Genomic DNA, 27,700 nt, shown 5'->3' on the forward strand with positions numbered 1-27,700 from the left:
ATTCACATCTGACTTCCATAATATAATTATTTAGAGCTTTTCCTTCCACAATGAAGCTTAAGAAAAGCCTTGCTAGATCAGGCCAAAGATCTATCTGGTCCACCAGTCAGTCTGCTTTCCACACTGGAGAGCCAGATGCTTCTGGGCGTGAGATGTTGGTCGCAGTCGTCCCAGAGTGTTGTCTCCAGCAGCACCTGGGACGCAAGAGGTACAGTGTCATTGCCATTATAATGGCAGGGCTGACATTTGTGACCCAACATCTTATGGTAAACAGGGTCTGTCACTGTAGGAATTTTCTCTCCTATAGTCCAACCAACTAGTTGTACCAACTAGTTGTAAAGACTGCTGCAACTGTGGGAGGCTTCTACCACTATTTGGAAAGCATTACTTAAGACTGAAATTGCTCTACATATTATTACATAAAATAGGATTATGCTACAAAAGTAATTTATTCCAGGCAAAGATTGTGGAGCTGAGTTGGGGATGGGGGCTGTTTCCATATAGGACTGCCACATGGCCAGTTTCTTCCAAAACCTCATTTATTTGCAATGTCCCACACCTCGAGACATCTAAACATTAAAGTAAAACAACAAAAGGTGATAACCATTATTCCCCTGCCATTGGGTTAAATCAGGAACCAGAGGCTGCTGAACTCCAACTCCCAGCCTCTCTGGCCATTGCTAATGCCTGTTGAGGCCAATGGGAGCATTAGCTCAGCAATATCTTGAAGGCCAAAGGTTCCTCATACCTCGCCTAATCCATTTGTCTTCAAATAGTGGAGCTAGGGGTGACTAGGAGTCACAATTGTGTGAGAAACCCTTTAAATAAATTTTGCTACCTTACTGAAACTCTTGGCACACCACTCAGAATTCTAAGGCATTTCACACAAGGACAACATACTTCAATTGTTGCATTAAACAAACTTTGTGTAGTAGTCACTGCATTCATCCATTTGTCCCACCACTTTCCCCAGGAAAACCCACTCTTTACTACTAAATCAGAACAAACATCTATTGGCATTGCTGCATATTTCTGTTTGTTCCACTTCAGCAGTAAAGCAGGGAGACCAGTGGAAAACCTCTCAGAACTATGCCTAGAAAGTATCAGAGAAGTGGAAAACCCCTTGGAGCCATGCTTTCTAGACACAGGACAAGTGGAAGTGTGGACAAGCCCTGAATCGTGACCTTTCCCAGAGTGGGTTACAGCAATGACACCATGGTAGTTTTTGGTGTGTACTGACCTGAAGCAGAGTTGTCATGTGGTGGCACCCTGCCTAAAAATACTTGTCTGACGCCAACATTAATGTTCACTTAGGTTTTTAGATGCGGTGATATCTATTTTTATCCCACTGGATAAAAACACGGATTTTAAGCGTTTTTAGCATTTATTGCTGTTAATGCTCCATTGTTTTGAACTGATGCTTTTAATTGTTAGCTGCTATGGAAAGCTTTTGAAATGATTTATACATATATGTACGATATATGATATATAAATGATAAAGAAAATTTAAAGTGGGTCTCATATTATATGTTGAAGGAAAGGTGAGTCCTCAGCTGGAAAAGCTTATAGCCCCTGGTCTAAACACAAAGGAACATCTGGACTTTTACTAACAAACTATCAAGAGCTTCAAGATCTGCTTTAAAACATTCTCAGATTCTTGTGCATACAAGTAATTTAGGACCCTGGGAAAGTATGAAGTAGGCACTGACCCCTCTAATTAATCTTCCCTTTGCAAGAGACGAAAAAAACATTCTTAGAAACATTCCCCCCTACAGACGGTCAACAAACCATTATCCAACCTGACCCTGGAAGACATTACATTGTTCATATAATATCAGCTGGCCAGGAATGAGATCTCAGGGGTCATGGTGGATAGCTCAATGCTAACATTGACCCAGTGTGTGGCAGCTGTAAAAAAAGCCAATTCTATGCTATGGATCAAAAGTATAACAGTCAATGTCATAAAGACTTTATAGAAATCTAAAGTTCAGCAACACTTCAAATACAACAACAACATTATTTATATGCTGCCCATCTGACTTTTTTATTTATAAATTTTCAAAATACAAAAAGGAAAGGAAAGGAAAGGAAAGGAAAGAAGGAATAATATGATTGGTTGACTTCCCATCCATCCTTCCATAGTTTCCTTAAGTTAACAGTTACTGCTGCATATTCTATTTTAGCCAAATCAATCCTACATCTATATTTCCCTTCACAGAATTATAAACCGTTGAACTTACTCCCAACCGACTAGTGTCTTAATATTTTTATAATAATTTTTCAGATACTGAGGTCAAGGGGGTGGCTGAGGTCAAGGCGGTGGCTGCTCCTCTGCTACCACCATCGCTGCAGCATCAATGTCCCGAACATGTAGTATTTAATTGATTGATTGATTGATTGATTAAAGTGTCCCCTGATTCATTGAAAAAAAATCTGGTAACCTTAAGCTAAAACATGTTATGAGTTACATGACAAAAACCAAAGAATACCAGATAGACAGACAGATAGATGGGAAAGCAGGCAGATAATTAGAAACCACTTTAATGATCTTCAACTGTTCTCATTATAAATCTGAACCCAGCTTTAGGCTCAGCAAGTAAGAGGGGACCTGTTAACCAGCCTCAGCAGGACAGAAACAGCTTTATAATTTTATTTTATTTTATAACTACAATAGCATGCAAAGAAGTCGGTATGACTTGTGACTTGACAGATGTTCTGGTTCCCCTCAGTGCCCAAGGAAATGTTAGTTAGATGTTCATTAAATGGTGGTAAGTAAAATGAATTGCATAGATTACAGGTACACATGCACACAAGAACACACTATCTAATGCAAAGAACCCACCACCAGCAGCCATGATATGAGATTGCTCTGATCCACGTACCCAGGTCACCAGAAGGATATATTCCTTGGTTTGTGTCACACTATAGACATCCTTGAATCAATTACTAAGCTGAGCAGAACAGATGCATTTAGCATGTTACGTTGTGGAGCTGTGTGCAGTTGAGCAATTTAGCACCCAGCACACTGTTGGCACTAAACCAATGTTTAGTAGTACTACCTAGTCAAGGTAATACTACCCATGGGAGACCAATTTCTGCATTCCAATGTAATGTTTTTGTATGATACTAGTAAATTCACTAACAGGGATGTATGAACACGCCTCAATCATTCCAATAGTCATTTGCACTTTCCTCTGGTGTTTTCCATTCTGCTGCAAATGATTTATTTTCCACAAGTCTGTGTTCCACTGATTGTTTGCTGATGTGGAAATATACCTATTTTTAAAATTAGTTTTTTACATAGACGCATATATCTGCCATCAGTATATATGTGCAAAGCAATCACCTTCCCTGCTTGTCCTCTTTAAAAGTGAATGACACAGGGAGTCATTTGTAGCACAACAACAACAACAAAAACACCCAAACAAAAATCCCCTTGACACATTGATGACAAAATTAATGAACTGTCTGATTGCCCATCATAAAACCATGTATGGCTGCAAAGCTAATAGTGTCTACTCAAAAGCAAGTCAATTGAATTCAGTGGGGCTTCTTCCCAGGTAAGTAGAGTTAGGACTGCTGTTGCTCTTGCTACCTTGAGTTCAGCACAAACCTATCATCCTCTCTCATTTCATGCATCCTGAAAGGACAGATCAGTTATAAGTCACAAAAACTTTGGAGCGCGGGTAGCGGAAAATAAAATTTAAATGTAAGTTTACTTTTAAAATGAGGGTATAGGGTAGTCAAAAACGGGTAGTAAAATCCAGATGGTGTGTCCCGCTTTGACAAAGAAGTTAGGACTTTAACTGAGAAGCAGTTAGCAAGACAGTTCACTTTCCTTGGTGGGTGGCGTTGCAGCCAGGCCCCAGAGCACACAAGTGATCCAGCTAATAGCAGGTCAGATCACCAGGCTGCCATCTATTGGCCAATGTCGGCAGTCCTTGGCAGGTGTTCCCCTTGGCAGGGCCCAGCTGGCCAATGGGGGCACCTGAGCCCGCTCCTAGGGGTCCCTAAATTGAGCCCTGCCCAGCAGTCTTTCCTTTTTCCTTTCCTGCCAAACCACTGTCTACTGTAACCAGTAAAGTTGTGGCCATATTCAGTCTAAAACCCCAATATGCTGTTGTCCTGTGTGGTTATTCATTATCCCCTAGGGAACTTTGGGGTCACGGGGTCTTGGCACAGAAGATAGATAATTTCTTTCCATGTTAGAAAAACAATGAGTGATAGAGCCCATGCTTTTTTTGTTTTGTTTTGAAATTCAAAATAGGAAGCAGATTAAGGATGACATTCTAAATCCACTTAACTGGAAGGAAGCCATACTGAATTCAATAGGAATTACCTCTGACTCAGCATAGTTAGGACTCACCATCTCTATCCATGGCTCATACATGAAGAGCAGGGTTAGTCTATTTTCAGGAGTCCCTGCACACTGCCAGCAGGTGTTTCATGCCAACCACTATTCTTATGTCCCCTCTCTGTGCCTTGAGGGGGTGCCTGTGCGCCTGTAGAATCAGGTGTCACATGAAAGATCCTGTGTGCAGTGCATGAGATGGAGGATATCTGCCCTACACCACAGAAAGTGGAATACCATCTCCAGGGCTGGCCCAAGCCATTTGTCTGTCTGAGATGAAGGACAAGATGGTATCTCCTTCCATGTGCAGAGTGGCAACTGAATCTCACTTACAATGGGGCAGCACCATCCAGTGCACCTGAGGGCGAGCTTCGAGGGCACAGTTCTGCCCTCCCAACACTTTGCCACCACTCCCTACACCCCTTAGCAAATGCTGCCTGAGAATCTAGCTATATTGACTTCATATTCTATAGCCTCTTTGATATATGTCTTCCCTTCCTTCTGCCCTTTCTGCAGGGGTACGGTGGTGTATGTCCAGTTGTGTCAGGCTACCAAGTTTGAGCTCAATTTCAGATTGACGCAGACCCAAGAGATGGCACCGCAGCAACTCAAAACTTCTCAGTGCAGATCTTTGCAAGCAGGTTAATGCAGCCCGTCTCCAGGTGTCTACACCCAGTGTATCATTTAAAAGTGAATGGCATAAGACAGGAGGGGGGGGGCTTTTGGCTGGCTGGCTGGGACAAATACAGCCCTTGCAACTTTTCTCTCTCCCCACCCCCCAGGATTCTGCCCAGGCCACATTCCTTACTGGCCCTGCACAGCACCCTTCTGGAGTGCGTTCACCTGGCTCAAGTGCATCCTGGAACTATGGCAATGGCTGTAGGTGGATATGTAGGAAACTCCCAACCTTTGCAAGGCTGGAATGCAGCCCCCTATGCAAAGCTAAGAGTCACATCCCTTGCTCTGCCACTTTTGCTTCTGTGGGTCTGTGGCCAAGGGCGCAAAATGTGGCCCACAGGCAGAAAATGGTATTCCACCTCTGGCACAGGATAATGGCATTTTTTGTGCCAACCTCAATGAAATTATTAAAAGATGCCCCTCCCCCAACTTGATCTCATTTTGTTTAAGACTGGAGGAAGGAAACTGGCAGTCCCTTTGGAATCCTGTTTCTGATGAAATTACGTTTCTTTGCTTCATGGGATAAGGATGGCCCAATGCAAAGCATCAGGGAAGATAAAATACAGTGAAAGGAAGCAGAAATATGCCCAGCCACACTGCCTTCATAGAGCCACAAACCTGATCACCTTCCATTATTTACCATATATTCAAACATTATAAAGAACTACTGAGAGAGAGAGAACACAGAGACTTGATTCTAGACACTTCATTGTCTGTAAAGAAAGCAGACAGAGGTTGTTAAGAAGGCTGAAATCGATAGCTAACAAGAAGGATTTATGATCTCGATTCAGAAACGTATGAGTCATTCCTTTTTTTGTGGTTGCTTGAAACTTCTACTGCTTCCCCATCGCCCCCTCCCAATGGAATAAGAAATTAAGAAGAAAAATATGCTATTCACTCTCCTTATCTTGATGCAAAATGAATGCAAATACTCTGTGCCACTATCTGAAACCTGGCTTCCTGTTATTAAGGAAGACATCCTAGCATTTAGCAGCACAAGAATTCCCCCTCCCCTCAAAAACTCAAGCAGAATGCCTAATGATTCTGTAGTTTGCTTCCTGCTTGTAATTAAGTAGGTCACAGCTGTGAAGCAAAGAGAACAAGAAAATACACTCAAATCACACAAAGCCCAAAGCGATCAAATCATTTGCAGCTGAAGGAAATGGCAGCTTTAAGAGAAAGAATGAGGGTGGTGGGGACAGAGAGAGAAGAGAACCCAATTGCAGAAGTCTGGAGTCTTAAGGCAAATGAAAGAAAATGTGAGATGATGATGAACTAGAAATCTTGATTTGGCCCAGATGCAGAAAAAATATAGGATAATTATTCAGAAATAGCTGATGCTTTGGGGAAAATAAGATGGCCTTGACAAACACCAATCCCTTACGGTATTCTCAATCTGCTCCTATTAGTATTGGATCCCAAGCGATCACTTAAACTGCCAGCTAGCTTTCAGAAGGGCTGCACAAGTGGCGCTCACATTTCAATTTTTCCTGTAACATTTCAACTAGAATGCCTTTTTTAAAAAAAGGGTTTCACTCAGGAACTATGGTTCCATTCACAGTTATAAATAAACCAGGCTCCCTGGCTTGTTGTGTTTTGCCCACCAGGGCTGATCTGAGATTGATGATGAGGATGATGCTAACATTTGTACCCTGCCCATCTGACTGGGTTGCTCCAGCTACTCTGGTAGGCTTTCAACACGTATAAAAACACATTAAAACATCAAACATTAAAAACTTCTCGATACACAGCTGCCTTCAGATGTCTTCTAAAAGTTGTATAGTTATTTATCTCCTTGACATTTGATGGGAAGGCGTTTCACAGGGAGGACGGAGGCACCAGGCAGCTGATTTTGGGTGGCATGAAAGGGCAGAAAATTGCTACTTTTGAATTTATTATTGTTTTGTATTTTTCTTTCCCTCAGAGAAGTACTTCGGAATATTCTGTCTCAGGTATCAAATAACTTGGGCTGGATCTACACTGACCTTTTAAACATCATTAGAACAATACTAGAAATACCATTCCAAAACGTCACAGGGCATATTCTTCAAATAAAGTGCTACTTACATCTGTTCTCTCTTGCCCCCCCCCCCCGCTTTCTGGTTTCTCTGCAGCGCCCTCTGGTGTCACATTTTTATAATGTTAACAGCAGGACGTCATGTGGCGATATCATTCCTTAACTCTTTCCTACCAGGAGAGTAGAGCCATCCTTGGTCAGTCTTAAGCACTATGGCTCTAGCTGGGGAAGGCAGAAGCACCATTGGCTGCTCTACCTGAAGCAGCAAAATGTCTTGGGCAGCCCTCTTTTACCACAAATAAACCTAACTGTTCCTGTGGCACAAGCAAGGTAAGCAATTCTTAGTTTCCCACTACAGTGGTACCTCGAGTTAAGTACTTAATTTGTTCTGGAGGTCCGTTCTTAACCTGAAACTGTTCTTAACCTGAGGTACCACTTTAGCTAATGGGGCCTCCCGCTGCCGCCGTGCGATTTCTGTTCTCATCCTGAAGCAAAGTTCTTAACCCGAGGTACTATTTCTGGGTTAAAAAGGTAAAGGTACCCCTGCCCGTACGGGCCAGTCTTGACAGACTCTAGGGTTGTGCGCCCATCTCACTCAAGAGGCCGGGGGCCAGCGCTGTCCGCAGACACTTCCGGGTCACGTGGCCAGCGTGACATCGCTGCTCTGGCGAGCCAGAGCCGCACACGGAAACGCCGTTTACCTTCCCGCTAGTAAGCGGTCCCTATTTATCTACTTGCACCCAGGGGTGCTTTTGAACTGCTAGGCTGGCAGGCGCTGGGACCGAACAGTAGGAGCGCACCCCGCCGCGGGGATTCGAACCGCTGACCTTTCGATCGGCAAGCCCTAGGCACTGAGGCTTTAACCCACAGTGCCACCCGCGTCCCAATTCTGGGTTAGCGGAGTCTGTAACCTGAAGCGTATGTAACCTGAGGTACCACTGTATATCCAAGTCAGAGACTGTGGTTTGTTGTTTCCTAACAAGTTACAGAATAATGGAATTGTAGAGTTGGACAGGATCTCAAGAGTCATCTAGTCCAACCCCCGTAAACCATGATGAGGCCAGAAATCCCGTGAATGCACAGCCAATAGGTTTATACAGAGACAAGTCACAAGCAACATTCTGTGGGCCGGTGCTCACTTGATTGTTGAATACATTCCTGAGGATGATGGCTGTCCTGAGAGAAGTTAGGCTGTGGGAAACCGGAAGACTCTCTTCTAGTTTGTAATGTTGTGTATCTAGCAGGACATTAATTTAGGTTAAAAGCAATGAAATTCTCGCACCATGATTCCAGCTCTGTACAGTAGTCTCAGCATAAGATACATCAGTACAGATGCATAAACCACTGAGATATAGCCCCGTCTTTGCCAATGAGCTGCTAACAAGATAACATTCCAAGCATGATAAAGTCTATGTATCTCTCATATTGGATCATGTGCTGCTGAGTTTTTACAATTGATTTCCCAATGCTCCAAAGAGCTATCCAGAATCAACTAACATCTGTCTTTGGAACTTTGCACACAAGTTTAGGCAACGCAGCCCAAGAACTGTAGCAGGATATGGACACCAAAATCTGAGACTCATAAAGTGTGCTAATGATGCTGGTGGAACATCAGTTCATGAAGGCAAGGGAGGGGCTGAGATGAGGCCACACATGTTTTCCCCAAGGACAACAACGTACTAACTGGGCTATTAAAAACCTTGAGGGTTGGGAAAAGGGGTTATAAAAATGGAATACAAACATGAAATAAATTTTCCATAGTTTCCACACACAAGGATCAAAAGGTTCTAAACACCCAAGTCCCACTACTTGTTCTGTGACCCTAGCAAAGTCTAGCTAATTAAATCTGCCAAGCTGAAGTTAAATGAACTATGAGGAGGAAGAGACATTCCTCATGTATAACAGAACTGGTGGATTGACCACTTCTGAGAAACTCCTCCTTTGAACCTCAGGCCCATGCATGTTCTGGTGGGGGGAAGTGAAATTCTATACAGGGCTTCTGTTTTCAGCTGGTAATTCTCAAATGCAGGAATGGGAAACGTGTCGCTCTCCAGATGTTCTTAGACTCCAACTACCATCAGCCCCAGCCAGTATGACCAATGGTCCAGAAAGATGGAGTTTGTAGTCCAGCACCAGCTGGAAGACCACATGTTCCCCACCCCTGCCCTAAGCTATCCTTTTATTTTAAAACTGCTTCCTTAATAAATCCTATCCATGATATCACTTCCACAGCATGCATGTCCTTTTTTCAGTTTCCTCTGTTTTCATGCCATGGACACCCACTGCTCCAGAACATCCATTGTTTGTGAATTTTGATACGGCACAGTGGAAGCTGTGATGAGCTTTGGGCCCATTTACTGTCTATAAGAAGTACACAAATGTGTGCATCATTCCAGGCAGAAATCTTGTCAGGCAAATAAGGTGCTCCAACTTCAAGCTCTCTTGGGATTCAGTACACTGCATAAGCAGCTGTGTTATTAAGAACAAGGCTTTAATTTAATGGCAATTTATTATAAACAGGAAAAAACTTTTAAGGAACCTGCGACCCCCCCCCCCATTTTTATGAACGCTGGCTTAGAAAATTATCATGGGGGGAATGAATCTGTCCTCAATCCAACCAGTTCATTTCAGGATAAGAAGTTGCAGACAACAGAACTTCCTGTTTGGACTTGAAAGCCAGCAAATAGGCAAATGGACAAGGTATGTCCCTAATGAACAGCCAGTGAAAAACATGGCAACAACTATCAGTTCTTCCATAGTAGTTGTGGAAAAAAGCTCCCTATAAGCAAGTAAGAATCCAAATGATTGCATCATATAACCCTTGGGGTGAAGAAGTTTATAGCTGTGTTCACCACCATGTTTAAACATGATCTCTGTGTCTACACTGCTGTGTTTTGATATGTTTCAAAGCCACAGTTGCCCCCATCTTCCCACGGTATACATAGGGCAGGCTGTAGAAGCTTTCTCTATATTTTCAAAAGGTGCTTTAGAATCTTAGAAGATAAGACGAGGCATGCTTGCAGATCTAACTAAAGAGTTAAATAACTGAACATCCACTCATCCTCTGTGGATTCAATATCTTGAAGCAGTTTGAGTGATAATTTATTTTTGCAATGTCTCATGCTCCAGGTGTTTGTTTAAAAAAATATAAAAAGATAAAATACATATTAGCTGTCCAACAAATTGAAGAACAGCCTATAAACTTGGAAAATAAATAAATCCGTAACAGTGTTTACATCAGTGGCGTAGTGTGGGGGGTGCAGGGGGGGCCAGCCACACCGGGCGCAACATCTGGGGGGGCGCGCTCGCATTCACAGCTCTCTGACCCTACCTGGCTCCACAGGTTAGGGGGCGCAAATTACTTGCCTTGCCCCGGGTGCTGACAACCCACGCTACGCCACTGGTTTACATTCACAAAGTGTGAATCATTTTTTATTCTATCTTTTTTATTCCATTTTTTATTCCAAGAAACTACAGTTAGAACTGTATATGGAACAACTGATTGGTTCAAAATTGGGAAAGGAGTACGACAAGGCTGTATATTGTCTCCCTGCTTGTTTTACTTATATGCAGAATTCATCATGAGAAAGGCTGGACTGGATGAATCCCAAACCGGAATTAAGATTGCCGGAAGAAATATCAACAACCTCAGATATGCAGATGACACAACTTTGATGGCAGAAAGTGAGGAGGAATTAAAGAACCTTTTATTGAGGGTGAAAGAGGAGAGTGCAAAATATGGTTTGAAGCTCAAAATAAAAAAACGAAGATCATGGCCACTGGGCCCATCACCTCCTGGCAAATAGAAGGCAAAGAAATGGAGGCAGTGAGAGATTTTACTTTCTTGGGCTCCATGATCACTGCAATTGGTGACAGCATTCACAAATTAAAAGACGCCTGCTTCTTGGGAGAAAAGCAATGACAAACCTAGACAGCATCTTAAAAAGCAGAGACAGCACCTTGCCGACAAAGGTCCTTATAGGAAAAGCTATGGTTTTCCCAGTGGTGATGTATGGAAGTGAGAGCTGGACCATAAAGAAGGCTGATTTTTTGCATTTGAAGTCAAAATAATGTTCACAACAATGTTAATAGCTATAAGGCTTAGAAACAAAGTTCTCTTTGACATTGAAAAAAGAGAGCTTACAAACAACATCACTAACACACACACACCAGTTATAGGGTTGCAATTGATGCTTTTGAATTGTGGTGCTGGAGGAGATTCTTGAGAGTCCCATGGACTGCAAGAAGATCAAATCTATCCATTCTGAAGGAAATCAGCCCTGAGAGCTCACTGGAAGGACAGATCGTGAAGCTGAGGCTCCAATACTTTGGCCACTTCATGAGAAGAGAAGACTCCCTGGAAAAGACCCTGATGTTGGGAAAGATGGAGGGCACAAGGAGAAGGGGACGACAGAGGACGAGATGGTGGGACAGTGTTCTCAAAGCTACCAGCATGAGCTTGACCAAACTGCGGGAGGCAGTGGAAGACAGGAGTGCCTGGCGTGCTCTGGTCCATGGGGTCACAAAGAGTTGGACACGACTAAACGCCTAAACAAAATGGAAAGAAAAGCAATGAACTGAAAGCAAAGCAAACATTTTTACCCCACCTAACCAGTGGGGTAAAATCCATAGAATTTTTGTTGAAATACTGTACAATGAAAATGACACTGTTCCCCACTGAAGTGTCAGTGCAACCACATTATTTGTTGCTTCTTAGGTCTCATTATTGTTTCACAAGGAATTCATCTAACATATTATGAAGAGACATTACTCACCGTTAATACTAAAACACAAGTTTATATTTATAGAATGGGTGTCACAAGCTAAGAAGACTTTAAATTTAAATTAGGACTTGCTTTATTTCAAACTTCGTGCCACTCTAATTATACCTTCTAAACATTGCTATCATACTGAGCATGCAAACAGCAGTGGAAATTAATCATTTGTTCTGCACCCTAAAACTTTGCATTTGAAGACAAAATAATGTTCACAACAATGTTAATAGCTATAAGGCTTAGAAACAAAGTTCTCTTTGACATTGAAAAAAAGAGAGCTTACAAACAACATCACTAACACACACACACACACACACACACACACACACACCAGTTATAGGGTTGCAATATTTCAAGAAGTAAAAATCTGAACACAAAAAGTTGTTGAGCTGCTCACGACGGAGCCTGAACCAGAACCGCCCCCCCCCCACATTGTTATTTTTTTTAAAAACCAAATCCATGTCATTTGCTTTAAAATCTAAAATTCCCCCTGGATGAGCATGTAGGACCCCTAAAAGAGGACACGTCCTGGAATTCCCACACGTATGGCAACCCTACAGTAGTATTATACCAGCTGATGGGAAGTCCAGGTGAGGAGATGGGCTTGTTGTGCTCAGATTCTGCTTGCAGACTTCCATTGAGCACCTGGTCAGCCACTGTGAAAACAGGAAGGTGGACTAGCTGGGCTTGATGTAGCAGGGATTCTTCTCATGTGCAGACTTTTTAATTCTCTGCTTACAGCATTGTGCATATAGGATCAAGGGTTGGGGGGCTGAAAGGACCACTCTTAATTTTCCAGTGAAAATTATACCACCACACTTACATCACCAGATTTACTGGTAGTCTGTTTTGAGTTGTCATGTTGTTTAAAACCACCAAAAAGTATTCAGCAGTTTCTAGGTATAGGAGCGCCCAGCACTGGTAAAGGAAAAATCCAAAATGTAGTATGTTTATGGAAAGGTCAAATTAAGCCTTCTAAAATGCTGGTGCAGAGGTCAGAAAAAATAATAATGTCAGATTAAGAAAGTACAACTGAAGGGCAAGTCAGCAGTCGTTATGTCATAGCACTTCCTCAGTGACAGTTTTATTATTTAGACTGCCTTTCACATTTTCATAAAAAGGTTCATTTGACTATATAGGTGTCTATCAATTGATGAAGATGATCATCCAAATGTTATAGACCAAATGGAGCAAACAGCACGCAGACCTAGTGGTGGGAGGAAAAAATCCTTAAATAAGAGACACGGGGGAATGATTAATGGACTTCAATGTCTGTACACTAATGCGCAAAGCATGGGAAATAAACAAGATGAGCTTGAGCTCTTGGTACAGCAAACTAAATATGACATAATAGGCATCACTGAAACCTGGTGGGATAAGTCCCACGATTGGAATGTAAGAATGGAGGGATACAATCTATTTCAGAGAAACAGACCAGACAAGAAAGGAGGAGGAGTGGCGTTATATGTCAGGGATGTGTATACCTGTGAAGAGATCCAAGATTTAGAACCTCAAAGCCAAAGTGAGAGCATTTGGGTCAAAATTAAGGAAGAGAAGAATAACAGTGACCTCATTGTGGGAGTTTACTATAGATCCCCAAGCCAAACGGAGGACATAGATGATGCCTTCCTGGAACAGATGGCCAAGCATGCAAAAGGAAGGGAGATAGTAGTAATGGGGGACTTCAATTACCCGGATATTTGTTGGATGTCAAACTCAGCCAAGAGCATAAGGTCAAACAGATTCCTCACTGGCCTTGCAGACAACTTCATTGTCCAGAAAGTGGGAGAAGCAACAAGAGGAACAGCCATTTTAGATCTGGTCCTAACCAATGTTGATGACCTGGTTAGTGGGGTAGAAGTGGAAGGATCATTAGGCGCGAGTGATCATGCTCTTCTGAAGTTTACTATACAGCGGAAAGGAGCAGCCAAGCATACTAGCACTCAATTTCTTGACTTTAAGAAAGCTGACTTCATAAAACTTAGGGAAGTGCTGGGTGAGATCCCATGGACAGTAATACTAAAAGGAAAGGGAGTTCATGATGGCTGGGAGTTTGTTAAGAGGGAGATAGTAAAAGCACAACTTCAGGCAAGACCAATGAGACAGAAACATGGAAGGTCCCTAAAGAAGCCAGGATGGCTATCTAAAGAACTTTTAACTGAGTTAAGATTAAAAAAGGATGCATACAAAAAAAAGAAAAGGGAGGAAACCACCAAAGAGGAATTCAAACAAATAGCCAGCACGTTTAGACACAAAGTCAGAAAAGCTAAAGCACAGAATGAACTCAAGCTTGCTAGAGAGGTTAAAAGCAACAAAAAAGGCTTTTATGGGTATGTTCGTAGCAAAAGGAAGAACAAAGAAACAGTGGGGTCACTCAGAGGAGAAGATGGTGAAATGCAAACAGGGGACACAGAAAGGGCTGAACTCCTCAATGCCTTCTTTGCCTCAGTCTTCTCCGATAAAGAAAACAATGCCCGACCTGAAGAATTTGGAGCAAATGATTCAGCAGAGGAAACACAGCCCAGAATAACTAAGGAGATAGTACAAGAATACTTGGCTAGTTTAGATGTATTCAAGTCTCCAGGGCCAGATGAACTGCATCCAAGAGTATTAAAAGAACTGGCAGATGTGATCTCAGAACCACTGGCAGTCATCTTTGAGAATTCCTGGAGAACAGGCGAAGTCACGGCAGACTGGAGGAGGGCAAATGTTGTCCCTATTTTCAAAAAGGGGAAAAGAGAGGACCCAAATAATTACCGCCCAGTCAGTCTGACATCAATACCAGGGAAGATTCTGGAGCAGATCATTAAGCAAACAGTCTGTGAGCACCTAGAAAGGAATGCTGTGATCACCAATAGTCAGCATGGATTTCTGAAAAATAAGTCATGTCAGACTAACCTGATCTCGTTTTTTGACAGAATTACAAGCCTGGTAGATGAAGGGAACGCAGTGGATGTAGCCTACCTTGATTTCAGCAAGGCATTTGACAAGGTGCCCCATGATATTCTTGTAAAGAAGCTGGTAAAATGTGGTCTTGACTATGCTACCACTCAGTGGATTTGTAACTGGCTGACTGACCAAACCCAAAGGGTGCTCATCAATGGTTCCTCTTCATCCTGGAGAAGAGTGACTAGTGGGGTGCCACAGGGTTCTGTCTTGGGCCCGGTCTTATTCAACATCTTTATCAACGACTTGGATGATGGACTCAAGGGCATCCTGATCAAATTTGCAGACGACACCAAACTGGGAGGGGTGGCTAACACCCCAGAGGACAGGATCACACTTCAAAACGACCTTGACAGATTAGAGAACTGGGCCAAAACAAACAAGATGAATTTTAACAGGGAGAAATGTAAAGTATTGCACTTGGGCAAAAAAAAATGAGAGGCACAAATACAAGATGGGTGACACCTGGCTTGAGAGCAGTACATGTGAAAAGGATCTAGGAGTCTTGGTTGACCACAAACTTGACATGAGCCAACAGTGTGACGCGGCAGCTAAAAAAGCCAATGCAATTCTGGGCTGCATCAATAGGAGTATAGCATCTAGGTCAAGGGAAGTAATAGTGCCACTGTATTCTGCTCTGGTCAGACCTCACCTGGAGTACTGTGTCCAGTTCTGGGCACCACAGTTCAAGAAGGACACTGACAAACTGGAACGTGTCCAGAGGAGGGCAACCAAAATGGTCAAAGGCCTGGAAACGATGCTTTATGAGGAACGGCTAAGGGAGCTGGGCATGTTTAGCCTGGAGAAGAGGAGGTTAAGGGGTGATATGATAGCCATGTTCAAATATATAAAAGGATGTCACATAGAGGAGGGAGAAAGGTTGTTTTCTGCTGCTCCAGAGAAGTGGACACGGAGCAATGGATCCAAACTACAAGAAAGAAGATTCCACCTAAACATTAGGAAGAACTTCCTGACAGTAAGAGCTGTTCGACAGTGGAATTTGCTGCCAAGGAGTGTGGTGGAGTCTCCTTCTTTGGAGGTCTTTAAGCAGAGGCTTGACAACCATAGGTCAGGAGTGCTCTGATGGTGTTTCCTGCTTGGCAGGGGGTTGGACTCGATGGCCCTTGTAGTCTCTTCCAACTCTATGATTGTATGATTCTATATGTACAACATAGTGTCATGCATGCAAATTTTGCACTTCTGAATTTCTTACAAGAAAAGAAGCCAGAATACTCATGATGGTATCCTTTTCCAACTACAAAGTGATCGATTCATATACAGTACTTTGTTCAGCTGTTGCTGAAATGTATTACAAAGAGGCATTGCTGTTAATGAAGTTTAAAGTCTGGCACTAGCGATGTTGCTTATGAGAGCCAAAGCTCATAAAAACGGCAGCTTGAAATCGATTCAGTAAAGGTTTTATATTCCTAAAGCCAGAGTTTAAACTGATTTCATCATGATAGAGAAAGGGGCGGGGAGCCTTTTTGCTCCCAGTGGGTGAGGATTCTTGGGGGGGGGGCATGGCCACACAGTGCTGGATTCACTCGTGGAGGCCAGCAAGAGTCTCACCTGAGCCCAGCTGCTCCCTCTCTCCCTCCATGCGCCTCACAGCCCCAAACTAGCTCAGAGGACGAGGTTGGGGGAACCCCCAGGACAGTACATGGGGGGGGGGGGAGGGGAGAACATGCTATGTGGAATTCTTCCCACACTTTCAGCACACAGGGAGACTTGTTCAACATGCTTGCCCTCCCTCTGCCCCCCCCCCCCCCCCGGGCATGGAGCATGTCTCTGGCTGCACTGGGAACACTGGGGTGTGTGTACTAAATGATGTAACAAGTCTGGTTGCTGTGGAATTGCTGGTGACTGGAGACTCAACACCCCGCCCAGCAACCCCAGTGCAGCCAAACTATTCCCCCTGAGTTGCAGGTGGGGTTCTCCAGAGCTTGGCAGACCAGGAGGGCATCAGCTAAGAGCCACATTTGGCTTACAGGCCACAGACTGCCTGCCTCTAATACAGAAGGAGCCAAGCTAAAACAAAAATGTAGGAGGTCTAACACACAATCTGTGCTGCTGGATCAGCCTGAGCAAGATTTCTGGTGGGATGCATTCCCTGCAAATGCTAAACCTTTATTAGCTGCTCGTTCATTTCTAGCTATGTTAAATGTTGACAGAAATCCATTGCAATGCAACTGAGCTGTGGTTTAGAGGGGCTAACTGGTCTGCTCCAGGGCAGTTTCCATTTGCTTTGACGGAACTTGTGCAGCCTATGTTCCTGGCAGACTGTTCCCAGATATAGCTTTAAGAGCAGTCTAGTCAACTGTATGCAATAATCTGGCAAATTTCAGTAACAAGACAAGAGGAATGCAAGAAATGAATTGCTCAATAGTAGAAGGTCATGTTGAGAAGCCTGGGGAATGTGGGAAAATCTCCCATGGACTTCAGTTTGTGAATCAGACAGGCTCTGGCTGCTGGAAGCAATACTCCCGTCACTAATGGAAGGGCTCCTCCAGAATAGTCATTTAGTAATTACAACCTTTGACTCTCTTCTGGCTCTGTATCTTTTCTCATTAGATATTTATTTTTGGAATGAACTCCTCACCCCACACTGAGTGTAAACTATTCTCAGGACCGCAAAACATATATTGATTTTGCTTTGCTTTTTTTTTTACTCTGTGCCTGTAATGGTAATAATAGGCATCTACCAAGTTCTGTATCTCCTGCCCTTTGGAGATTCTGTGGGGCTTGAAGGAGAATGGGCAGAAGTAGAGAAGGGGGTGTCAAAGGAGTCATAGTGTAGGGTGCTGTTTTTAATTAGACACAACTACAGACACAACTAACCCAGAAATAGTACCTCGGGTTAAGAACTTTGCTTCAGGATGAGAACAGAAATCATGCTTCAGCGGTGCGGCAGCAGCAGGAGGCCCCATTAGCCAAAATGGTGCTTCAGAAGAACAGTTTCAGGTTAAGAACGGACCTCCAGAACGAATTAAGTACTTAACCTGAGGTACCACTGTACTTAATCACCTACAGAGGATGTGAGGCCACCACTGCCATTTAGTGACCAAGCTAAGGAGAAAACCCGGCTTACTCTGTGCATGTATCAACCACAGAATCCTAGAATTATAGAGCTGGAAGGGATACAGGGTCATCTAGTCTATCCCCCTGCAATTCAGTTATCTCAACTAAATAATACAAGATGGATGGCCATCCAATCTTTACTTGAAAACCTCCAAGGAAGGAGAGTCCACCACCTCCTGAGGGAAACAGGAGGGAAACACTGGCAAACAGCTCTTACAGTCAAAGTTTTTCTGAATGTTGAGTTGGAATCTCTCTTCTTGTAACTTGAAGCCATTGGTTTGTGTCCTACCCTCCAGAGCAGGAGAAAACAAGCTTGCTCCATCCTCCATGTGAAAAGCCATGACATATTTGAAGATGGCTATCATATCTCCTCTCAGTCTCTTCTTTTCCAGGCTAAACATGCCCAATTCCTTCAACTGTTCCATCTATGCACTTATCTTGCCCTGCTGCGTTTTGTAAACACAAACGTTCCTCTTGCTTGTTATTGACAAGTTCTAGAAATGGGACGAGGCAGGAAGCACTTGCTAGAAGCCTAGTGTGCATCTGATGTGCCCTCCTCCCTTTAAGTGAACAACCCACCTAGGGGCACTAGGTAGGTTCTGACAGTTAGCTGACTCTGTAGTACCACGGTCTCCAGATCAACAACTTGGAGGTAGGGATGCCAAGCCAACGTTTAATTCAGCCCTGTCTTGAATCCGGCGACAGTTTGTGTTGAGCATGGCATGTCTCCATTTATCCCTCAAGACACCCATTCATGGGTGTAACAGAAGCATTACATCATTGTCTGATATTGGTGTTTCTTTTCCAGTCCATGCAGTTGAAAACCCCACCCATATATGTAAATTCCATAATGGTTTCTCTTTGGCTGATAGGCAGTGTAGTTAATCCCCTACACTGTAGTTTACCACTCCCATGGAACTAATGGTCAGTTTTGCTGTGCATGTGCATGCAGTTTTGATTCCAGGTATTCTTCTATGCAAGGTTTTCTGCATGGCAACACTCACACACGGGCTTTCAGGGGAGGCTCAACAAGGCCGGCCACCACCTTGGGGAGGCCCAATAGGGCCCTCCACTGCCATATTGCCAGCAGGGCCTGGCACATCAATATGGGGGAGGGCCTCAACCCCATCTGCACATACTTTGGGGGGGGGGTTGCATTGTCCCCGGCCAATGGCACCAATGGTCTGGCCATAGAGAGTTTTGCTAGCCAGCTAGGGAGGGGTGACTATTTAAATTACTTTACCTTTGCAATGCTCCTATCACACTGTTCTCTCCAACACAGATTGTGGGAAGGGGAGCACTGGCAGGGGTTTAGTGTTTGTGGGTTGAGGGAGGAAGAATTCTTATTTTAAAGAGTGGTGGGGAACTGCATCTCAGCCACACGGCTCATGGAGGTTCCATGGGCAGAAACACGGCAGACTGGTGGGAATGTTGCTTTAGAGGGGTCGGGAACTTGCACTTCAGATACAGCACAACTGCATATGGAGGTTCCACAAAGAATTTTGCTTCAACGAATCTGGTAAATTTCATTATTCAACAGAAATATCACCATCCATTTTTTTTTTTTTTTTTTTTTTTTTTTTTTGCTGTTTTGGAGCTCTATGGCTATCATTTTGTAAAAGCAAAGCAGTAGTACCATGAACCTATTCAGAAACATGAAGGTTTTTATTTATTTATATTTTATATTATATTTATATATTCTTTCCACACATGAATGGAACAGTGGCAGTATTATCACATGGCCGACCACTCCCAATCCTAATGTGGGGGGAAATAATTATCATTCTGGCAGCCATTCAGGCTTCCCCAGCTTGGACATTCCTATGGCTGCAGTCTTCGCATACTCCGTTCCTCCAGGATACGGAAAAGATGGTACCAGAGGAGCCCCTTTGCTTGCTGCGCGACTACTGTACAGGCTAGCGCTGGGGCACATGATGGGTGGCTACTGGGCAAGTGGAAGGAGCGGGAGGGCAGCTGGGCAGGTGCAAACTGGGGTGGGGGTGGGCATGAGATATGGTGGCAAAAGTCATGCAAACCTCAGTGGAAAAGAGTAGTCAAACAGCCCCAAAACACAAGCAGCCAGCAGCACAAACAGAAAATCTCTTTGACATATGAGGCTATTCCAATGGGAGATGTTGCGTAGCCCACCCTAAGGCTAGAGATGAACAACAGCACTCCCACCCCAGAAGAATACAAAAGGCAGACAGGGCTACACAGAAAAGACCCACACCCCACGCTGCACTCTGGGAAGCCGCATCAAACATACAAAATGCAAAAGTGCTACAGTATGTGAAAAACATTAAAATTGAGATTCCAAAACAAATCTGGACATTACATAACTATTACATATTTTAAGTGATTGGCCCCCACACTCCCACAACAAAAAGAGTTCCCAAAAAGCCATATGTGAGTGGAAAAAGTTAATCTGGTTGTACATTGCAAAAGAAAGAAAGGGGAATAAAGGCCACACTTCCTGCTTGCGCAAAATTTTTTCCCATCCCTACTTGGCAGTGGTCCCAAGATTATGCCTTTCATTTAGCTTGATGGCCCCAGCTTATTTTGCCAATCTTTCCCAAATACATGCTGTTTTTCAGAGCAAATGTCTACTTCTACACAATCAAATGTTTCTTCTATGAATATACAGATACATGCACATTCACACAGAGAGAGAAATAGGGATGAATGACTGCAATGTTGGTTTCTCTCAATTTCTAATTTTTTCCATCTTAATTCAGTTCTACACATTTCCATGGGAAATGGCTATTTTTTTTAAGCCTCCTGAAAATTTGTCAGCACTAAAGTGCAAATTTCTTCTAATATAGAGATTTTAGCATGCAATTTTCACTGATTAACTTTTTTTCATTGAATTTTTGCTAATATAATGCATGCTGTGTTATTTTCACCAATATATGCAATTTTTGCCACATTGTTCAATTGGAGAACTGCATCACAAAATTTGGAGAAGTGTGAATTTTGAAGAATATGTGTGCTTCCTGTATAGGTTCGAGAAATGTGGATCAGGTAGTTTTTCATTAAATCTGTTGAATTTCTCCCACATCCCTAAATGGCAGGAGCCGTTTCTCCTCAGATGACTTCTGAAACCTCTCCCCTGATCTTTTCTTCTCCTCTTCCTCCCGATAGTGGGAGGAAGTAATCAGCTAATTAATGCTGTCCAGATGGAGGGTCAGTCAGGGACAGTTAAGGCGCTGGTGTTTGTTGTCTCTTTTTAAATGCCATGCAAACATTCGTGAAACTAATGCAAGTTGATCCTCTGCCCGCCATCCTCTGTGTGCAAATTATCTCCTTAAGGTTTACTCAGGCAAGCATCTGGCTCAATGGGAAAGGCATTAATGAACACGCCAGGAGAAGGTTCATTCATATAACTGAGAACCGAACATTGCTCGGGCTTTATTCACCTCACTTTGCAATTTCACTAACTTTAACACAAAGAACCATGGCAGTTCAAAGGCCATCCTGACCATAACTTCACAAGCCTGGTTTTATTTGGATTTTCTGGCTTCCCAATCTCTAGAGTTTTATTTTAAGATGATATGATGCCATGGACTGGCTGGACACAGAGGCGTGGGGGGAGGAAGCAGTTGGGAAAGCCCCAGGGGAAGACGGCTCAGAGTCCAGGGACTGGTGTGGGACAACAATGAGTGGTCAGAGGGAGAAGACTGGGAGGAGGGGGGAGCTGAAGAGGTAACGGGGCTCAGTGAGCAGAGGAGGGAAACCAAGAGGCAGAAGTGGGGCAAGCTGGTGAAGAAGTCAAGGTGTCTCCCCCTCCCCTAGAAACAGGCCTGTTGGCATAGACGCAGACTATGTAGGAAGGACCTGGGGGAGGAAGAGATTTAGGTAGCTGTGGGAAGGCAGGGATCTTCAGCCTCCACAACTGCCCCAGAGGGGCAAGACCTACCAAGAAGAGTGCTGTGCTCATTAGGCCAGGCTTACCTGAGCAGGCCTAGTTTCCGCCAATAAAGAGTGAACTTACATACCCCATGTGATTTATTGCTGGTTGGCTCCCTGACACATATGCCATTGGAAGGTGATTACCACCTTTTCTGGAAACCTTGCTAAATGCACAGAAGCCTTGCTAGAAACACTAAAATAAAAATTCTTCTCTCTCTCTCTCTCTCTCTCTCTCTCTCTCTCCCTCCCTAAAATAAGAATTCAAAACCTTCCTTTCGCCTACTAATGTGCTATTTTTTAAAAGAAGGGAATGAAAGAAGCATGTTGTTAGGAAAAGGTCCTTTTGATCAGACCCCTCTTAGCCAGATGACTGAGGTTCAAGGTTTTGTCTCCTGCTTAATCAGCTTCATGACATTGATGGTTTCCCTCACAAAGTCACGAGTGTGCGGTGGTGCTCAGCTGCTCTAACTGAGCAAAAGCCATGAAACAACGGCAGGATGTGACAAGCCTGGCAGTTGCTGCACAGCTGCCAGGCATGCAGAGGGCAGCCCAACTGCCCGAGGCTCCTGGATCTTGGATAGGTTAGCACTGTGCTCCAGTCCCAACTCATATGTCTTCTAGGTTTTTGGACAGTTCACAGCCTAATTAACCCAAAGCTCTGAATTTACTCACTCAGTTTTTATTAGGTCATTGCCTCTCTTCTGCCCAGCTGTTTCATGGCTGCACACATGTAGAGCTCTCCTTCTTTCATTGTGCTATTTCATTGTGATGCTTGGGTGATATTGAACAGAAACCAATGTGGAGAGGAGCTTGCTAAAACATTGCAGAGATAGCCGAGAATGGTGGGTGGGAGGGAGGTAAAAGGAGATAAGACAGCACAGGCACCAGTGTGGTGTGCCTGAGGAATGGTCCTCAGAGATCAGCATCCACCACTAATGGCATCACCCATAGGGACGTGTGCTGGCCTTGGAGAACCCCTGCCTAGGTGCACTATGAAGACATCTGCCCCCTCTCCATCCATTTGCAAGCAAGCACCCTCCTCTCAGTTATCATTCAGTAGCAGCAACCAAGTATTATAAAGCCACCACTGCTGAACACAAAGGAGCTGCATCACCTTCAGATTTTGCACAGAATTGAATCATACCGAAGCTGCCTTAACATTGCAGTTTTCCATAAAGCAAATCCTTCTTCCCCAACACTCATATACAGGTGCTCAGGTTGACACTGCCTTCACTTTTTCAAGGAATTGCCTACTTTTTCACCTTTCCTTCCCCACATAAAAATCACACAGTGAAAATGAGCCCTGCTCACGCATTTGATACTAATGGACCTGCTAGCTAGGGATTATGGGAGTTGTAATCCAAAAACAGGTGACGACCCAAATTTGGGAAACCCTGCTCTAGATTATATGGAGGGGCATGAGAAGCATGAGTACTCCTCTTTCAGTGTAATTCCATATAGATCAAAAGAAATACCTATCAAAAGATCTGCATTTTGAAACAGGTCTCCTCTGCAGGTCCCCAACATGGCTCTTGTGTATAACAAAATACCCCACTACAGCAGTGGTAGGGGGGGGGGTAGCCAAAAAGTAAAGAAGAGAGCTGTGGCACTTTAAAGATTTGGCCATTTATTATGGCCTAAGCCCACAAAAGCTTGTGCCATGTAATCAGTATGTTAGCCTGAATCATAAGTGGCAGACTATGTTTGGCCTTAGGTGCCTAGGCAACCACAAAATTTAAATGAAAGGGCTGCCCCCCCACTCCACTTGGCGGCATGTGCACACCGTGGGGCATGTGTATGTCATGTTGGCACGCCCCTGTGATTTCTGCAAGTGACATCGGCACACCACAGGCATGCCAACATCACACAGGTGCATGCGCATGCCCCGGTCACCCGCTGTCACGGGGGCAAGGTGGCACGCCTGGCCTGAATATATGAGGGTCTACAACTACCCAGTAGCTGGCAACCACTTCCTGAGGACAGTGTAAAGCAACAAGGTGAACTATAGGACATTTCCCAAGTAAACTTGAACTTCAAGCTAAATAATGCACATTGCTTCGTATTTCAGAACCTTTCTAAGTCCTACTTCATACATTGTTTCTAGAATGGAATAATCCTATACATCATCTTGTATGCCTTAGAACCTCCAGGAATACAGATTAGCTGCCCTCCCGACCCGTTCTAGCCTTGACTACCACTCTTCATCTTCCTATAGCCCTGCCCAATATCGATCACTTGGCACTGTAAGGGAAATTCCATTAGCGCCAGTTACCATAATAAATCATGGCCAACCGGCACTAATACTGATTACAATTTTAGCTAATCTTCATTAGTGGTTATTAGCATACAGCCACAACCAGTAAATCATAACTACTGATTTGGCATAAAGACCAGAATAGCCCACATAAGTTTTATGCTATCAAGCCTGCAACTCCCAACCAGTATTAGTTATTCTTATGTAGCCAGCTTGCTTGGCTGTCTGCATTGCATCACCATATAGAGGCATCACTTGGCTTTGATACCTTATGATAGCCTAAGGTTAAAGCACCATGGGTATAAAGGGGGAGCAGGATATATCCACCGGGGGTGTGTGTGTGTGAGATAATATGTACACAAAAAATAGCTGCTTACCCTTTCTGCACTGTGTCTTCTCAGAGATCCATATGGTATTTTGAAGAGAAATTTTCGGCTCCTGGTTGGTGTCACGGCTGCCTGCACCACCATAGTGCAGTGCAAATCTCTCTCTCTCTCTCTCTCTCTCTCTCTCTCTCTCTCTCTCTCTCTCTGTGTGTGTGTGTGTGTGTGTGTACACGTCTCTGTGTGTGAGAGAATGAATGATCAGCCCAAAGAAATTTCCTCTGGGATGACTTAAGGAGTTCCCAGCTTGCAAATAACAAATGGCTCAGTGGGTTGGTTGTTTTCTCCCCGCCAAAAAAGAAACCAAACCCACTAACAAAAAACTTTAGACCATGAGTCAATATGTGGCTTGTTTGAAGTAGAGAGGGGAGGGAGAAGCCCACCCCCTTCACAGCATGCTTCAAGCAGCGTATCTTTAGCTCTGGTTATATTTCTCCCAGCACAAAAAGACTGCTGTGCCACAGAGGTGGAAACATTCTGCTTCTGGGGGGATTGTTCTAAAAATGTCAGCCTCGCTTCTTGTAGCTACAGATGGTAACCAGGTCAGTTGTCTAATCAAAGCTAAATCAGACTTCTTTATACATGCCACCATGTGACTGTAGACCCCTTCTGGTTTGCTCTATAGTCGATCACATGTTCTCCTCCCAAACAATATCTGGTGTATCACCATCTGGTGTGGAGATTAATGTGAAATCCTATGTTCAGATTTTGCTTCCTTCTAGACATGAGAGAGCATAATAGCACACAGAGCAATCAGGCTGGGAACAAAAGGAGTCACCAGCCTGCTCAAGAGCACAGTAAAATGACCCCACCAGGCAAAACACAGCTTAGCAGCCATGTACAGTAGACCACAACCAGCTTGATAAAGACTTTTTTTTTTCTGCCTGCCTGCCTGGCAGTTGCACCAAATCTAGGGGGTGGAGGTGTCTTCTGCACCATCAATATTTGTTTGAAGGGGGCTCAGCCCCCCCAATACTGAGGGGTCCAGTGCAACATCACAGAAGGTGCAGTGGCCTGCACAGCATTGGGAGACGTGTGTGACATCACGTGTTACGTGCATGACATCACACATACACGCCCCGTGCCCCCTCAATCTTGGAGGCAACCCAGTGCCACTGCTGCTGGGATGTAGTTATGAAGGACTGTCCAGTAACTGGAACGACACGCTACATGGCTGAAGGGCTACATTCAGGACCAATGGTGGGTCACAGTTCTGTAGGCCTGCTACAAAGCCTGAGCATCAGTGAAGAGGTCAGAGGGTTGCAAAATAAATTTACGGCCTCAGATCACTTTGTGGAAGACAGAATGACTCCTGAGAATCACAACGTTTGCCAATCTAAATACCTGGTTTAATGCAGAGCTGGAAAGATTTTTTGGTCAAAAACTAAAAAGCCAACAGGGTGTGGGGGGGGGAGGGGGAAATGCAGTAATGTAATATACAAGCACGTTGTTTCTAACAAAGATCTGGCTGGCATAACTGCACACACATTAAAAGGCATTAAAGGAAAAAGCAGCAGCTTGATGTGGGAAATTCCAAATATTAAAACAATCAGCCTTTGTTCATAATTAGTTCCATATGTGCACTGCAAATGGAGTCAGTGTGTGCGTGTGAGAGGGAAGGAGGAAGGGAGGAGAAAGCCAAGCCGGAAAGGATGGAAATGGCTTCAGCATGACTGATTCATATAGATGCATTTAAAAGTCTTGGTATAAGGTTACACTCTTGGCCTTGAAAATGAAAACAGAGATTTCTTGATTTATTTTTTTAAAAAATCTATCTCCTATGACAACTGCCTTCCTTTTTGAAGCACAGCATTCAGGGCAGATGTGCTTGCTTCTACATTGGCTGACCTAGGGCGACTTCACAGCATGGAACATAATTCCCCCCCCCCCTGGATTCACATAATTGTATGTTCAGAGGTGGAACAGGGAGCAAGACTGTGATTACTCTCTCTTTTTCTGGGACAATGGAGGAACTTTTCCCCACTAACATGACAATAACTCTGATCTAGCTTGAAAACTGCAAATATAATGAAGGACTAGTCCCTTCCCCATGTCATGGAATAAGTTAAATCAGCCAGACTGCATTGCAAGTTGCTTCTGGTCCACTCAATTTCACTCTTAAATGAAATTCATTCGTTTATTTTTAAGAGCAACATGAGCGCAACCAGGGCTTTTTCCCAGCCAGAACTCTCAGGCAGGGGCCATTGCCATTCTAACAGAATGAGGGAGGCAAACGTGGTGAGTTCTGGTACCTCTTTTTCTAGAAAAAATAGCACTGAGTGCAACCATTCTTTGACATAAGTGCAGCTCTAAAGCGCTCTGGTCCTGGGATTATGGAATTAACCACTAGGCACCCATGACAGCTGCGTAAAACTCTAAACATCTGCTCATATTAAGTTTTAACAATGCCGACTATTTTAAATGAATGGATGTACTTCAGCACAGTGCATTAAACTGTTTTAATTTTGAAACCCTTTTTTGTCTTTAACTGAAAACAAGGGTCTCCGGATCCCAGCTCTACCACTAAAATGAGGCAACCCCCCTTCTGTAGACCCCAAATAACCCCCACGGGTTATCTTACAGTTTTTGCGTGAGATAAAACTTTGATACTCAGGCAAAAGTTGAACAAAGAAAGGATTAATTATACTGAGTAAAGTTGGTAAAACAAATGATTTGTTGGGAGATGAAGTTCTTAATAAATCTAGTGGGTGTTTCAGGCTTCTAAACAAGGTAGTAAACATGGAGTTCTTTTCAACTTCAGCTGCTTATTTTCAGTTAATACCCTTCTGTTCAGTGTTACAGGTTTCCAGCCTAGAGGGTCAATGCTCAGCTTCTCTCCCGTTATTTCACTTCAGTTCCTTCACTTAGTGGTTTGTGTAGGTGTTTCAGCTTAACACTTTGGCTCCGAAACAAGGGGGACTTTCCATCAGTTTCCCAACCTTTCCTCACTCTCACTCCCACTCCTGAGGTGCTTCCATCCCAGCGGATCCAGGGGATCCCCACACCCCTCTTAACTGGTCTGGGAGCTTCTCTGTCTAGAGGATCCCTCCCCTCCTGACTGACAGGAGACCCAAGGAGACTTTATCCTCACAGACTCTATTTCTCCTTGTTCAAATTCAGCCTTCCCTTTCCTCCTGTCTGAATACTCTCCCAAGATACTACACTCGGTCTTTGTATCTAAGCTCAGAGACTCCTTTCTATAACTGGATATTCTGCTCCTCAGAGTGGATGTTCCACACACGGACCAGAACCAGCTCTGCAACTCCACCTCCTGTTCTTTCCCTTAGACTATCGGCTTCATTCTGCTTC

At 43.9% G+C, this 27,700-nt stretch overlaps 1 protein-coding gene across 5 annotated transcripts in view; it reads right to left on the minus strand.

Moving 5' to 3' along the window:
- FRMD4A (FERM domain containing 4A) overlaps positions 1 to 27,700 on the minus strand; it is a 401,265-nt gene that overhangs the window by 238,316 nt on the left and 135,249 nt on the right. The window contains exon 1 of one of the 5 annotated variants that reach the window (XM_083399424.1): positions 24,386 to 24,644. The exons of the other annotated variants lie outside the window; for them this stretch is intronic. Within the exon in view, the coding sequence (XP_083255550.1) occupies positions 24,386 to 24,478 (93 nt within the window). The 5' untranslated portion in view covers positions 24,479 to 24,644. Of the gene's footprint in view, positions 1 to 24,385; positions 24,645 to 27,700 lie in introns of those variants that run through there. 5 annotated transcript variants of the gene reach the window in all.

This window comes from Podarcis tiliguerta (genome assembly GCF_965153285.1).
Source record: "Podarcis tiliguerta genome assembly, chromosome: 10".
In the NCBI taxonomy this organism is placed as follows: Eukaryota; Metazoa; Chordata; class Lepidosauria; order Squamata; family Lacertidae; genus Podarcis; species Podarcis tiliguerta.